Source organism: Nerophis lumbriciformis, linkage group LG09 (assembly GCF_033978685.3).
Source record: "Nerophis lumbriciformis linkage group LG09, RoL_Nlum_v2.1, whole genome shotgun sequence".
Lineage (NCBI taxonomy): Eukaryota > Metazoa > Chordata > Actinopteri > Syngnathiformes > Syngnathidae > Nerophis > Nerophis lumbriciformis.
The window spans coordinates 13,140,977-13,157,208 of NC_084556.2; the positions used below are offsets into that span (position 1 = coordinate 13,140,977).

Consider the following 16,232-nt stretch of genomic DNA (forward strand, 5'->3'; position numbering starts at 1 on the left):
CCAGTTTTAAAATATATTATTTAAAAATATATATGCATTTATTTTTATCCATCCATCCATCCATCTTCTTCCGCTTATCCGAGGTCGGGTCGCGGGGGCAGCAGCCTAAGCAGGGAAGCCCAGACTTCCCTCTCCCCAGCCACTTCGTCCAGCTCTTCCCGTGGGACCCCGAGGCGTTCCCAGGCCAGCCGGGAGACATAGTCTTCCCAACGTGTCCTGGGTCTTCCCCGCGGCCTCCTACCGGTCGGACGTGCCCTAAACACCTCCCTAGGGAGGCGTTCGGGTGGCATCCTGACCAGATGCCCGAACCACCTCATCTGGCTCCTCTCGATGTGGAGGAGCAGCGGCTTTACTTTGAGCTCCTCCCGGATGGCAGAGCTTCTCACCCTATCTCTAAGGGAGAGCCCTGCCACCCGGCGGAGGAAACTCATTTCGGCCGCTTGTACCCGTGATCTTGTCCTTTCGGTCATAACCCAAAGCTCATGACCATAGGTGAGGATGGGAACATAGATCGACCGGTAAATTGAGAGCTTTGCCTTCCGGCTCAGCTCCTTCTTCACCACAACGGATCGATACAGCGTCCGCATTACTGAATACGCCGCACCGATCCGCCTGTCGATCTCACGATCCACTCTTCCCCCACTCGTGAACAAGACTCCTAGGTACATTTATTTTTATCTATTTGTAATTCTTGTTAATTTAAAAGATATTGACTGCTCAACCCTGTTCATGTTTGAAATATTTTGGAAGTGACCTAATTTGTCTGTATATTTTCAATATGCAATGTTTGTGTGTTCTATGGTTCAATAAGAAAAACTTCATCACATTAGGAGAAAAAAAAAAGAGCCCCACATATCCTATCAATGCGATTTGGTTGTTTTGGTTCGTCCAAATGCAATTGTTTTATTGTAAGTCATATCTCACAAGAGCCCATGATCACAGATTGCAAGTATAGTCACAATTTTATGCATATAGTTGTGCAGTAGTTTTATTAAAAATGAAGAAATTAAAACAAGACTGGCAAGTGTCTCCACACACAGCACTTGATTTGTAGTTATTTGGATTAATTGTATTTTATTTTTAAAGGATGATAACGCTGTGATAACAGTCGCAGCACCAGGAAACATAATTTCCTGGGCCAGCATTCATACTGTGGAGTAGAAACAAAAATGACAAAGCTACCAGAGCGTAAACTACACAACCATTGCCAGCCAATAGAAACCTGCATGACAGTAAAGACACAGAAAAAAACAAACATTTCTTTTGAATCTAAATACAAAATAATCCAGTCGATGTGGAGTGAAATGCACACATCATGTAGTACACTGGAACAATCCACATTCTTTGCAACATTATTTATACCTTAGTAAGATATACTACAAACATATTAATGAATCCTTTGTGACCGTTCAATAATAAACATGTAGGTGAACTATTTTGTAATTAAGAAATAAAGCAGTATGACAACAGTAGTACTGATAAGAGACGTTGCTGTCCATGTCCACAATGCCGAGGCTGCTGGATCCTCACGATCAATCTCAGAAGCGTGACGTTCAAATGCAAAAGTTAGTCTATGTCCATGTTGGGAAGTTTAGTCTCCGCCGTAGTTTGCTCCGTGGCTTTTGGTGGGTTTTTGTCTGAGTTGGGGGACTGGTTCTCTGTTCCCTCCTGTCCCTCATCTGGCCCATTTTCGGTCTTCTCCTTTGGTGGATCCACTTTGGGCTTGGGCTTTGACAAGACAAGGTTGCACGCTGTGTAAAGCTCCTATGCGGAAAGAACGAGGACACGATAAAATCAAAATGATCTCCAGTATCAACCACAAATAAAACTGCATCAAAGTCAAACAAAACTGTGGAGGTAAACCCATTGTCATCAAATCTCAGGAGACTTCAGGATGTTTTGCTTTTTTAGTGTTTTGTGACACCAACGCAAAGCAATAGCAAATATAAACAGTATGATGATAACCATAGAAGCGGATGTTGAACCTACTGTGGCATAGGAAAGAGTCTGGCTGCTGACTACAAGGTGGAAAATTAAGTAAACATATGCAGTTGGGGCTGCGACCATTAATCAACTGAATCGATCAACTCAAGAAGAAAAAAGCTTCAATTTAGATAATTTTACTTCAGTGATTCCTTTACTTGAATTAATTAGCTAATAAATATAATCAACTACTGAGCATGTATCAAATCTGAACTGAATGGAGTGCCTGGAACTTGAAATATGCGGCCATAGTTTCCGCACTGTTGCTGCAAAAGAGCGCACATGAGAGCGGTGGTGTGTGGTATTGTGATCTGTGTGTCAGCGAACAGCAGAGTTTTTAAAATGTTAAAAAAGGTATCAATGTGCACATATTAAAAGTGTAATTTCAATGGTGATGTGCATGTATTACAAAAATAAAGAATGAAGGTAATGGCATACAGGAAAAACTCATTTTCCCCCTGAAATATACATTGAGGCTTTAAAGTGTGTTTTATCCAATTACTCGATTAATCAACATACTAATCGATAGATTACTCGATTACTAAAGTGATCAATAGCAGCAGCCCTAAATACAGTACATGATTACCTTCTCTGGTCATCCACAATAAGGGGAAAATCTGGAAGTTATTCACACGCCCATAAAAATTTATATTTTTTGGCTCGCTCCTACCCCTCCAACTCCGCTGCTAGTTTGACATTCTTCTCCAATTTTGGAGTGCTAAATGATAAATGATTAATGGGTTATACTTGTATAGCGCTTTTCTACCTTCAAGGTACTCAAAGTGCTTTGACAGTATTTCCACATTCACCCATTCACACACACATTCACACACTGATGGCGGGAGCTGCCATGCAAGGCGCTAACCAGCACCCATCAGGAGCAAGGGGTGAAGTGTCTTGCCCAAGGACACAACGGACGTGACTAGGATGGTAGAAGGTGGGGTTTGAACCCCAGTACCCAGCAACCCTCCGATTGCTGGCACGGCCACTCTACCAACTTCGCCTGTTATAATGCTAATAATTGCATTAACAGCTGTGTAATTATTAGATTAGATACTTTCTCTTTAATGGCTGGTATACTAGTGACAGAAACTAACACGCCAAACACTGAAAGTATACTGCAATATGCCTCACATACTTGTGCATAAAATGTTAGTTAAAACACTTCCTGTACAGTTAATAATGGTTTTATGATGGATGAACCTGGAACATATTAACCCACTTTACATATATTCCTGCGGGTAGCGCGTGTGTAAAGTAGACCCATTTAATTTTTTCTGACTTATGAATGTTAAAATGTTTGACACTCGTGTTAAGCAATGTCAAATCATAACATCATAAGGTTCATGCATTTTGGCGTGAGCTTTGGATGCCTCCGTTTGTGGGTTTTTTCGTTCTGACTATGTTGTGACGTCACAGCAAGGTGGACGTACTTATTTGGACAATACAAATGAAACCCTCAGCCAGAGAAGAAAAGTCCTCCCCATCTGCTTCAGGCTTTGATGAAACACAAATCTAATCGCGGCATTTGCACAATAACACTGACATGCAGTGACACAAATGCTGCTAAAAGCAGCTTTTTTATGCAGTCTGAAGGGATCGGAGAATATGTCCGTGTATTTATTAATGTTGTGACCGGGTGAATCAATATGATGTTTATCAAGTTTATTGTTGATCGTGTCTGTAAAAAAATAAAATAGCGGTGACGACTTCAAGATATATATTTAAACGGTGTACATTTTTGGAGAGGGTGGTTTCATTTGCAATCTGGGAACACCTCCAAAATTGAACATCTTCCAGGTCCCTCAAAAAAGGGACTGTGGAGCAAAATTTACACCAAAGCACATTTAATGCAGCAGTGTTGGCGTTAACACACTTTTTGTGTCTTTTTATGCATTGAAATCAGAAAGGACTCGAAATTCCGGAAGTTCGCGCGTCTCCCGGACGCGGATTTTATTTTATTTTTTTAGCGATTATCGCTTTCCGCCGGTGTTTTGTTTTCTTTATATTTGCCAGGTCAAATGATTAATTATTAATTATTGGTCGACTTCAAAGTAATGCACTTTCCGGTAAAGTTTCTTAAATTTTGATTCGCCGCGAGTTTTATCGATCACAAATACTGCATTTCCGGTATTAGGACTCCCATGTGTTATTGTTTTCGTCATGGCGAGCAATAAACCCAAGAAGCGAAGCTTCAATGAAAAGTGGCTTCAGATGTCACTTTTCAGCAAATGGCTCACTTATGAAGATGGAAACATGTTTTGCACGCCATGAAAACGGGATAAGAAAAAGAACACCTTTATGATCGGATGCACTGATTTTCAAAGATCCAGCCTCACCAGGCACCAAGAAACACCCTCCAATTTGGGTCAGTTCCGCTCTTTGGTCGGAATGACAAGGCCGTCGATTTGTTACAACTCTTTATTTATGTTTTCCACAAAGCCAACCGGACATCCACCATGCTATTAACACTCCTGAACGTGCTAGCGCTCCCTCTCCTAACTTGCCCACTCACTTACACACGTCACTCACCCCACATACCGCCTTCTTAAAAGGGGAACACACAGCTTATGGTCATCACCAAGCCATAGATGAAATGCTAGATGCATTGAGTGCCACTGTATTAAATGACATTGAAACTAACTTGCAAAATTCTAAGTTTGTTGGCATTATTTGCCATGAAAGTGTAGATGTGGCGGTTTTTAAACGACTGATGATCTACATACAGGTGAGAATAATCAAATTTGTCATATGCATGTATGCCCTGGCACACGATTATCATAATTTCATAACCGAAGCAAAAAACGTTTTACACTTAATACTGAAATAAATACACCTACAACTTATTAAATAAAAATATAAAAAAATACCGGCAGCGGTAAAGTTTAGATCCATGAAGGAAAGAAGAAAGTGAATGAATGTTTATAACTGAATAAATTTACATATGCATAAAAATGGGTTTTCTTTTGTATTATTTTTTTAATTAATTAACATTTATGACAACCTTTTTCCAAAACACAATATAGAATGTGAGATATAACAGGATAATGCATAGATTTATCATTTGTTTTCAAAATGGTTACAAAAAAGTGAGACCCCATTTTTATGACTTGATGGGGTCCCAGGGACCCTATTTGGAAAATTCCTAGCACCAACACTGATGCATATTATATAAACAACAAGTAACTGTTTTAAATGTAGATGAACATAGGTGTTCTTGAAATGAGTGTTGATGTTAAAATTGTATGTAGTTTCGGTACCTTGGACTGAGTCTGGATCTCATTCACTTTGACCACAGGGTCCAGTGTGAGGTCCTGATTGTTCTGCTGGTTCATCTTGCCGTTCATCCAAGCCATGGCGTCGTTCACCTGCTTCTCCACCCGGGTCACTTCCAGCTCGTCAAAGTGGTCGTACTGCTCGTCCTGTTTGGACAGTACAGCTCATTGGTGGAACTTTAAGACAGGGCCCTTCACCTACAAAGTGATTGTTACCTTTGCCTTATAGGCGGCAATGATCTTCATGTACATTTGGATTTGTCTGCCTAGCTCCTCGAATGCTTTCGGTCTCTCCTCGGCCTCCATGGCTCTCTCAACTATAGGCTGCCCGATATTCTGCAGACACATTCAGCGTTTGATCAGCTTGGTTTTTGGGCAACAGTACTGGCGTTAATAGTTAACAGCCACCTTCAGTTCTGCAAGTTTGTCGATGTAAACTTGCTTCTGTTGGTCCTCTCCGTCCTCATAGAGCCAAGTCTCGGTGTCCTCCAGTTTCAGGGAGAACGCATCACGATCCTGCAGGCACAAAACCAAAAAAGATTGAACAAAAGTCCCCGAGCGAGGATTTGCGTGTGTGCTCTCACCGCTTCTTTGACAAACTTCTCTAAGACGCCATACAATTTGTTTCTCATTTCATACACATATTCCTCCACGTTGTTCTTTGAGTCGTTTCGCTCCTTTTCCAGCTTATCTTGCATTATCATCTGCCCCTGGAGAACAATGGGGGTAGATTTAGAGCCACGTTTCTTTGTTTGGTAATCAAAATGGCCAACAGCTGGGTCAAGCTAATACTGTGAGTGCATGCTAGACATGCCTGCTGCTTTTAGACACATTACCTCATTCTCCACAAACGTATTTAGCACATCATTGGACAGCTGCCAGTACAAATTGCTCTCGATGGGAAGCTCCACAGTTTTTGTTTTCACTTTTGGCTTTTTAGCCTGAGGCTGGTCGTTCTTCTTTTCCTGCTTACTGTCCTCTGTTGCCGTCTGAAATCAGGAGGGGAAAATCATTTGAGCTGATAGGTTAATGTGGGAACCAGAAATTTAACTTTTTTGAAAAAGTGTGTGGATGCTGAGAAATATCTTCACAGTAAAGGAATTGTAAACTATGTGTACATCGCAGCATATTATAAAGTAATTATATTCAATTAGTTAGTTTGATTAATCGGATAAAAGACACTTTATAGCAGGGTTGTCAAACTCATTTTAGCTCAGGGGCCGAACAGAGGAAAATCTATTATCACATGGGCCGGAAAATCAAGGCAAAATAACTAAAAAATACAACTTCAGTTTTCAAAAACACCATGAAGAAGACAATTAACTTGGACTTAATCTCAGTGTATTTACAAAGCAATTAAACTTAAAGTCACAGCCCATCTAGGATTGAACAAAAAACAAAATAAAGCATAAATAAAAACACTTCTGTGTATCAATTACCTCATTTGTCATTTCCACAGTTCACTTTCTTTAAATTTGCACAGAAGACAATTTTCACAGAACTATGTCAATGTGCAGTGTCTCATGCAGCATTTTAAGTGGAGTTACCAATTGTTTATTTTACTCCTGTTTGTTTTACGTTGGGTCAACGAGAAGGAGTCACAGCCCTGCTTTACCGTGTACCTCTTGTTTGGTATACTTGCTACCTCTAGCTTGGTATATTTGCTCGCCTCTGTATAAACTATTTGCTTGCCTAACAGAATTTCTATTGCGACATCCAGAACAGCAGTTTCTTTCATTTCTAAATGCAGCTCAATTTCACACCTTGCAAACTCATCTCGCGGGAAGTATGGAACCTATTCGTGGGCCCGATCCGCATGTTTGACATCCCTGCTTTATAGCCTCAATGCACATTTTATTAAAAAAAATAGTTGAAAAAAAAAAAAAATCCGCTTGCCATTTCCTTTTTTTTTTTTCTAATAAATTCACATGATCAACATTGAAATTTCACGTTTAACATATGTGCATTAATAAATTAAATAAATAAAAAAAATCTCAGCTGACTATGTCTGCATATTAAAAGTTACCGGTTACTCATTGTAGTCTTTAAACTATTAACTTATTAAATACTCATTCAACAATTAATCAAAACAACAACATGTCAATTAAAGCGTGTTTCTCATTTAATCGATTGATCGTTGCAGCCCTGTTTCAAATCAGCAAATTTCATAAGACTTCAAATCAGTGAGTGTTGTTTTAGCTCTGTGTAATGATAACCACTAAGTTTTATCAGGGTGCTAAAAAAATCGATTAACCTCCAAACCGCGATTTTTATTTACTCAGATTCTAAATCGATTCATAATTTTTGAGAATTAAAGAACAATTATTATATTCTCAATTGCTTTTTAAATTCTATCTTAAGTATTGTAAAGCTAGGGATGGGTTAGAGTTGCTTTATTTTCTTTATTAGATTAACAAACATTCTGTGATTTTTTTGTCAATAAAATTTGAAAAATACATTTTTAAATAGACCTTTTTTAGGCCAACACTATGCGTGTAAGTCGTACATCAGCAGCCATGAGGAGCTTTTGTAACCTGTTTTGAAAAAGTTTTATTATACTTCATATACCAAGATATATTGTGAGAATCTTTTTGAATCGAGAATCGATTTTGAATCGAATCCTCAACCCAAGAACCGGAATCGAATCGTCAGGTGCTCAAAGATTCCCACCTCTAGAATTAAATATAGAACTTCTTGCAAAGTCAGAAAGTGTAAGGCTGCCCAATACACAATGAGAAACCCACTTAAATGTCAGTTACATTTTGTGGTGCATTTATTATACTTAAATGGCACTTATGGTGACAATTGGGAATCTATTTTCTGAGGGTGAGCCTGGAACAAATTAATTCCCTTTACACCATTTCCTTTACATGGTTTTGAAACTACAACAAACGGTACACAATACAGCGTTGTGTATAGAGAAAGTATGGACGACTAAACGAGAGGTGCCATGTTTCGTACCAAAGACGTGTGCGGCTGTGCCGGAAGTATGTAATCCAGTTGTTCCGTTATTAGTTTTCCTGACAAAATAAACCAAAATAGTACGTCTAAATATAGTTCTAAATATACTCCAGCTCATAAACTTACAATAACACATGCTTTTATTTTGTTAAGGTAGCATATTTAATACTAATAATTATTAGGCCGTTTATGATGCACTCCACTGCTACATTCATGCAGTGTTTAGTGACCAGCGGCTTTCTAACACATTCCAGTTGGCGAAATGTACGTCAGAAAATACACAATGATCAAAAATAAATGGGATACCCTCATTTTGCCAAAATCTTAATTGGACTAACAATTACGGAGAAATAATGACTTTTGTGTGTAGTATGTCAACTGTGGTGTCTGCCTCCGATGTATTGTTTGCAAACACTGCGCTGAATATGTCTGTGCTTTTACTTCTGTTTTTTTTTAATATTGATGATATTTTCACCATAATAACTTGAATACGGAAATAATGCTGCTTTTTACTGCAATATTTATTAGTTTAGTTTGAATTATTGGTGAGACATGCAGAGAAGGTGCAAAGTTCTGTCAGGTAAAGTATATAATTGAGTGTTACTGAGAGTGAAATATACCATGTTTCCAATGTGAATGTATGCTTGCTTTCCTCATGTTGTTGGCTCTCCAGCCCTTCTGGCAAACCTTTACTTCCCATATTTTCTTGTTTCGGGAAACGTATGCAATTGCTTACTGCATTTTTTTGCGAGTGAGCATCCCCATGCCGCAAACAGGGAATGTTTACACACGGCAAACACTTTTCAATTAGATTAAATGTATAATGAGGAAGTGCAGTGTCGCTTAGCTGCGGCTTTAAACTGGTACGTAACATGGTGCCCTGTAGTCACGGGAGTGCATTTTGACCAATCATTGAGGAGATCGCTTGAAATTGGATTGTCCATACTCTACCTACACACGACTCTGCCCCAGTAATTATGCCCTCTCAGGGTGTGAGCATCTAAGTGAAGAGTATTCTTTGAGAATGTGTAACAAATGTCAAAAGTGATGCTTTCTAAAAAAAAAAACATCAAGGAACATGACAGTATAGCATACTTCGGCTCCCTTGGACGAGCAGCATTCATCAAATTCAGTCAACAATTTTTGAATTTTTACCTCCATCTCTTCAGTCTCACATTTCTTGTCTCCGCCAGAGTCTGCTTTTTGATCCTCCTGGTCCACTTGCATTTTGCTCTGACGTGAAACAAAAAGCAAACACGGCGAAACTGTGAAATACCGTAAATACTTTATATTTAGGCTGGGTGTTTGTTTACCAAAACCACAAATAGGATGTGGTATTAATTAAAAGCACACCATAATTGAAAAGTAGTTCAGGGAATATGAAATATTACATATGACAGTTTAAATTAGGAGGTTGCCGACAACCGCAGCTGTTAATGCCAATGTCATTGACCCAGCGCTAACTGAAGACCCCAATAGTTTTTAGATTTACAGACTACACACCCAGTCATTATAGAACAAACGAAGAATTTATTGTAGGGAAGTGCCAAATTTTCGGCAACCCGAAAAATACTTTGATCAGCGAAATAACACTGCCGAAACCGGTTGTTGTGATCAAGTAAGGAAGCATGTGCTTGTCTGGAGAAACATGGTGAACATGTCTGCAATGTGGATGTGCTTCAATATTTCTGAGAAAGACAGCAATCTGCAAAACGTGCAATGTGGAAATGATCAAGAATGGGAACTTCTTCGAAGACGTTCTGCACTCGGGTTTAATACATCACAACATTGGCTCGCTCCTACAATAATCCAAACATTCTGATTGCCATTCTGATTATGTTCCGACAGGAGTTTTTGTGTAAAAGTAGACAGTTTTATGTCGTCCACAGCTCCTTTACCACATGGGGTCCCCCAGGGCTCAATCCTTGCCCCAATTTTATTTGCGCTTTACCTTCTCCCCCTTGGTTCTATTTTTAGGAAGTACAGTATTGCATTTCATTTTTATGCCGATGATTGCCAGATTTATTTTCCCATGGCACAAAATAACACGGTTCAACGTCTTATTGACTGCCTGCACGACATCAAAGTCTGGCTTTCAGCTAACGTCCTGAGCCTAAATGAAGATAAAACAGAAGTTATGTTGTTCGGTCCAAGTCGCTCTCCCTCCCCCAACGTTGACCTCGGCACTCTGACCCCGTATCTCAGCGACTCTGTCACAAACCTGGGGGTAAAGTTCGACTCAGATTTTAAATTCGAAAAACAAATCAGCAGCGTCGTTCAAAAAAGCTTTTATCAATTACGCCAAATAGCGAAAGTGAAACCGCTTCTATCAAGACATGATCTTGAGAAATTAATCCACGCTTTTATCTCGACTCGTCTTGATTATTGTAATGCCCTGTATGTTGGCATTAGCCAGGCCTCCCTCGCCCGCCTGCAGCTCGTGCAGAACTCTGCTGCTCGTCTGCTAACACAGACCCGCAGACGTGAGCACATCACCCCTATTTTAGCGTCCCTTCACTGGCTCCCTGTGCGTTACCGAATACATTTTAAACTCCTTTTATTTGTTTTTAAATGTCTAAACAACCTCGCGCCAACCTATCTCTCCGACCTCCTTCAGCCTTACTGCCCCACCCGATCCTTAAGATCAGCCGATCAGCTGCTGTTGACGGTCCCTGACACAAGGCTGAAGCTTAGAGGTGACAGAGCTTTCGCCGTTGCTGCTCCCAAGCTCTGGAACGACCTACCCCTGAGTGTTAGACAAGCCTCCTCTCTTCCTGTTTTTAAATCTCTCTTAAAAACATACTTTTATTCCATGGCTTTTAACACTGAGTGATATCCATACTGCAATGGCGCCCCATAATACACCTGCTGTGATCCTGTTTTTATGTTTTTATTAATTCTATTTTAATTATTTATTTTTTATCGTGTTCTGTTTGTGTTGTATTGTGTTTGCTCGGTACTCGTTTTATCTTTTAACCTGCTCATTGTACAGCACTTTGGCTACCCCTGTGGTAAATTTTAAATGTGCTCTATAAATAAAGTTGATTTGATTTGAATTGATTTATGTTAACAACAACGCACAGACAAGGAAAGTACCGGTACTCCCAAGCATGAACACTCTGTCAGTGGCAGGCATTTTTTAAAAGACAAGAAGGTTTTTACGTGACGGCGCCAAGGCGAGAGACTGTTGAATGCTGCGGCTCATGTTCTCGAGGATAGGGGGCACAATACAGTAGAACATCGATTTATGAACACCTTGATTTGCAAACTTTTCAGTCTTTGAACGTTAAGATTGCGTCAACCATGTCTCAGTGCACGAATGCTTTATTCATTTTGTGGACCGGTTATCAGCGCTAATATTTTGCATTTTGACATATATCGGCATCGCCTTTTTTAAAAATTAATTTGAGTTTTTTTTAAATATTGACAATGATTAGTAATATTTAACCTCTATTATCATCATTACTATCATTTAAAATGTAACAATCATCAAACAAGCGTCAGCCTTTCTCAGTTTGGCTCAGATGCAGTCGTGCCTCAGCTCCACAATTGTCTTGCCGGTGGCGCCATTTGCTTGGTTACGCAAACTGCATACGAGCCAGAGCCAGAGCCAATCATAAGCCGAGGTCTTAGGCAGGTTTGCCGCTTGTCAAACTCACGGCGGAGAAAGTGTATGGATTTGTTGAACCTATGTAAAATCAGAAAACTCTCACGTAATTGTAATAAACATCCCAGTCGTCTACATGTCACGAATACTACCGGTACTAACGTTACTATGAACAGAATATCTAAAAAACTTAATGAACATACGCAAGCTCGTAGTACCTTACGTGTCTGTGAATCACTTGAAACAAAACTCCAGAAATAATTGATCATTGTGTGATTGAGAGAGATTAAAGTACTCAAACTATACCAAGTTTAGTTTTATTGCAAGGACACACTTAAAAGGATAAATAATAGCCACATTAGAAGCTGCAAAACAACAAAGCAGTTGCAAGATTTTAATCCTTGAAATATTTTTTATAGGCTGATACAGTATATACGTGTGTTTGCTGCCTAATTGCACATAACACAAAATGTGGAGTGTTACGATAATGCCTTGATAAAGATGTTAATGATGTAACCCTTGTTTCCACCAAAATATTGCTTTTGATTGATCTGTACATTACGTTTTGTACTTTAAATTGTTGTAATAACTTTTCCCGTTTTGTAATAAAGTGTAATATTGCTAGGTGATCCGCCTGCTAACAGTCTGTCAATGTCAACAGTCGTAAATTTAGAATAATTTCATTAATCACAGTGGATACAACTTATTTCAGGGACACAAATCTTCAGGTAGCTATTTATTAAAATGTGTATTCACCTTTATAAGAGATGCAACTCTGCCAAGAAACTCCCTGCACTTTTTGTTTGTTTGTATTTATTTATTTTTTAAATAAATATGTTTCATGCATATGAACAAAGTTAAGTGTTGGAGTTTGTAATAGTATTATTCAACATTTTGACGTCAATATGTCATTTTTAGTGTATATGAACATCGGCTCCAAATATCGGTCATCGTCCTTCTTCATCACTAATAATTGTTATGGCCCTAAAAAAACATATCGGTTGATCTCTAATTTTGTGTGCCGCTGGAGGCCTTAGGGCGCTGCCATTCTGTTGACATCCCTTCCTTTACAGTGCAGTACACACAGGGCATGGCCATTTTGGAGAGGCAGAGTCCCCTACAGTACATCATATCCCGTTTACGCAGTTAATTACTCGGCTGCCACTTGTTAGTGCGTCAGCATGTGTTTCTTTTCTCGCCAATTTTCTCTATTTTGCTTACTCAATATGGGTTCAAAAAGCCAAGAAACCAGACTGGAAAGAAGGAGGGATTCGCTGTGAACTTAAACTTAGACAGTAGAGGAAACACACACACATTTCCCATTCTACCCGTGCCCTTTCTCTGACTGCCCTCCCTTCCTTGTCTCTGCTGTATGCGGACAGCAGGGTAAAAATTATTTTACTTTTTTTTTAATTATTGTAGCAACATGGTTGTTAACGTTTTATGGAACCATCAAAGGAACTTTTGTGTGTGTGTGCGTTGACATTTGAGATTACCGTTGTTGTGTTATTTTGATAAAGAAGAGATTGCTGATCAATTACCCCCCTGTTATGTTTGTTTGATGTATAAATATACAAACCCTGTTTCCATATGAGTTGGGAAATTGTGTTAGATGTAAATATAAACGGAATACAATGATTTGCAAATCATTTTCAACCCACATTCAGTTGAATATGCTACAAAGACAACATATTTGATGTTCAAACTGATAAACGTTTTTTTTTTTTTGCAAATAATCATTAACTTTAGAATTTGATGCCGAGTCCACATTTCAAATTCTTTTTGGAAACTGTGGACGTCGTGTCCTCCGGACTAAAGGGGAAAAGAACCATCCGGATTGTTATAGGCGCAAAGTTGAAAAGCCAGCGTCTGTGATGGTATGGGGGTGTATTAGTGCCCAAGACATGGGTAACTTACACATCTGTGAAGGTGCCATTAATGCTGAAATGTACATACAGGTTTTGGAGCAACATATGTTGCCATCCAAGCAACGTTACCATGGACGCCCCTGCTTATTTCAGCAAGACAATGCCAAGCCACGTGTTACATCAACGTGGCTTCATAGTAAACGAGTGCGGGTATTAGACTGGCCTGCCTGTAGTCCAGACCTGTCTCCCATTGAAAATGTGTGGCGCATTATGAAGCCTAAAATACCACAAGGGAAACCCCCGGACTGATGAACAACTTAAGCTGTACATCAAGCAAGAATGGGAAAGAATTCCACCTGAGAAGCTTAAAAAATGTGTCTCCTCAGTTCCCAAACGTTTACTAAGTGTTGTTAAAAGGAAAGGCCATGTAACACAGTGGTGAACATGCCCTTTCCCAACTACTTTGGCACGTGTTGCAGCCAAGAAATTCTAAGTTAATTATTATTTGCAAAAAAAAATTAAGTTTATGAGTTTGAACATCAAATATCTTGTCTTTGTAGTGCATTCAATTGAATATGGGTTGAAAAGGATTTGCAAATCATTGTATTCCGTTTATATTTACATCTAACACAATTTCCCAACTCATATGGAAACAAGGTTTGTATATGGATTATAGAGTTTTCAAAGTGTGCATTATGTTTTACTACTTGTCGAGGTTAGAACCAATTATTCATGTTTACAGTGTTTCTTATGGGGAACTATACTTCACAATATGAACTTTCCGATTTACGAACCATGTTCAATAACCAATTCAGTTTGTAACTCGACGTTCCACAGTACTTCTTTTTGATAGAGCATAAAAGCTACTGTTCATCAAGAAGAACATGCCACTTTTACCTCAAGAGGTAGAGTGGGATTGTGTCTACTATTTACATGTATTTCCACTTTACACATCTGTAATTCTTGGTGAATTTGTTGTTGGTAAAGATAATAAATGTTGTTACAAAGTTGGGTACTCATGTTAATGCCAAAGCGTCAATTCATCGGTTCATGCATTCTGGCATGAACTTGCATGTAGCTTTGGATGCCTACGTTGACTGGGTTTTGCAGTCTGGCTATGTTGTGACGTCACAGCGAGGTGGACGTACTTATTTGGACATTAAATCAAGCTCTCAAGCAGAGGGAGAGGAGTTCATTCCTTTCCACTCCAGGCTTTGAGAAAACACAAAGAAAGGTCAAATGAAGCCACCTCACTGTAGGGCCAACACAAATATTCACACTCGGGGCAATTTACTGTTGTCAATCAGCCTATCCCCAGGTTCAATTAATAATTGTTAAATTAATATATTTCTGTGTTTTGGTTTTCGGCCTTGATTTTCTTTATTTTCTGTTTTGGCCAAGCATTTCATTTTGGTGTATCCCTAATTAATTGGGGTATTTAAGGTTTGCCTCACGAGTACATGCATAATTTTTCTAGTCTTCTGAGGCCCCACCGCCTTAATATTCAGTGAGTCGCTGCTTTGACTCAGCAGGTAGCGTGGTAGCAACAACAATGTAGCAAAGCAGCATTAAAGGTACCAGCCTGCTGAATTCCATAGTGATGACAAAAGTGACAGCTAAGGCGCGGCTAGAGAGCCTCATTCAAATAAATAAACACTACACATACCTCCTCTTCCTTCATCGCATGGTCCGTCTCCATTGGCTCTTCTCCATCCGCCGTTTTCATGACCTCTATCAGTGAGGCACTCGACACGCTGAAAACACCGTGAATGTTGACTCGCACTTTAACTTTGACCTTTGCACTTTCGCCTGATGTCTGAGCAACCACATTCTGGATGAGGAACTGTCCTGTAGGGTTAAAAAAGAAATGGTTAGTTCCTCCAGCGTTAAATGCTGCTTTTTAATCCTAGTTTTCAAATAAGTATTTGCAGTGGTTTGCGTATCCAATGCTTGCCAATCTTTGTGCCTAACAAAGTGGTCCCTTTATCCACGGAAAGGTGTGCCCTAACAAAGAATCTTATGCGTTGGTGACTCAGTCTTGTTGTGTTTTTGAAACACTGCCTGAGTTCATTCATGTCTTTGTTGCAAATCACGCCCGTTTTAGCCTGCTTTTGATTCCCCATTCCAAAGTAAATCCCCCTAGCTCTGTCACTTTTTTCTTGCCAACTAACAAAGTTACACCACAAGTATATGCAAAATAAGCTACCATGGGGCCAAAGAAAGTTGCGAGTGCCAGCCCCATCCATTTTGCCATTTACATGTATTTTGCATTTTTTCTGTGAGTAAAACTATAATGATGACCTGTGATAATTAAAATCATAATAATCTATGAAATGTGTTCTGTGTTAGTGATTTTGTGTGCCTTGAAAGGAATAATTGCATTATTTCCTATGGAAAAAATGGCTTCGGTTTTCATATTAATTGCTCTTCGTCTGACCTTTTGAAACATATTGAACGGATTGAAACAGAGGTACTACTGAATGAAAATTGCACTACATAAAATGCTTTTGTAGGTCACCCATCTCACTTCCCAACAGA

At 39.3% G+C, this 16,232-nt stretch overlaps 1 protein-coding gene across 1 annotated transcript in view; it reads right to left on the bottom strand.

Moving 5' to 3' along the window:
• Nucleotides 1–972: 972 nt before the first annotated feature.
• hspa4a (heat shock protein 4a) overlaps nt 973–16,232 on the bottom strand; it is a 30,766-nt gene continuing 15,506 nt past the window's right edge. Inside the window, exons 13-20 of the mRNA XM_061962550.1 lie at nt 15,361–15,542; nt 9,375–9,452; nt 6,095–6,247; nt 5,843–5,968; nt 5,667–5,774; nt 5,475–5,594; nt 5,244–5,405; nt 973–1,764 (exon numbers count right to left, since the gene is read on the bottom strand). Coding sequence (XP_061818534.1) covers nt 1,567–1,764; nt 5,244–5,405; nt 5,475–5,594; nt 5,667–5,774; nt 5,843–5,968; nt 6,095–6,247; nt 9,375–9,452; nt 15,361–15,542 — 1,127 coding nt within the window. The 3' untranslated portion in view covers nt 973–1,566. The remainder of the gene's footprint in view (nt 1,765–5,243; nt 5,406–5,474; nt 5,595–5,666; nt 5,775–5,842; nt 5,969–6,094; nt 6,248–9,374; nt 9,453–15,360; nt 15,543–16,232) is intronic.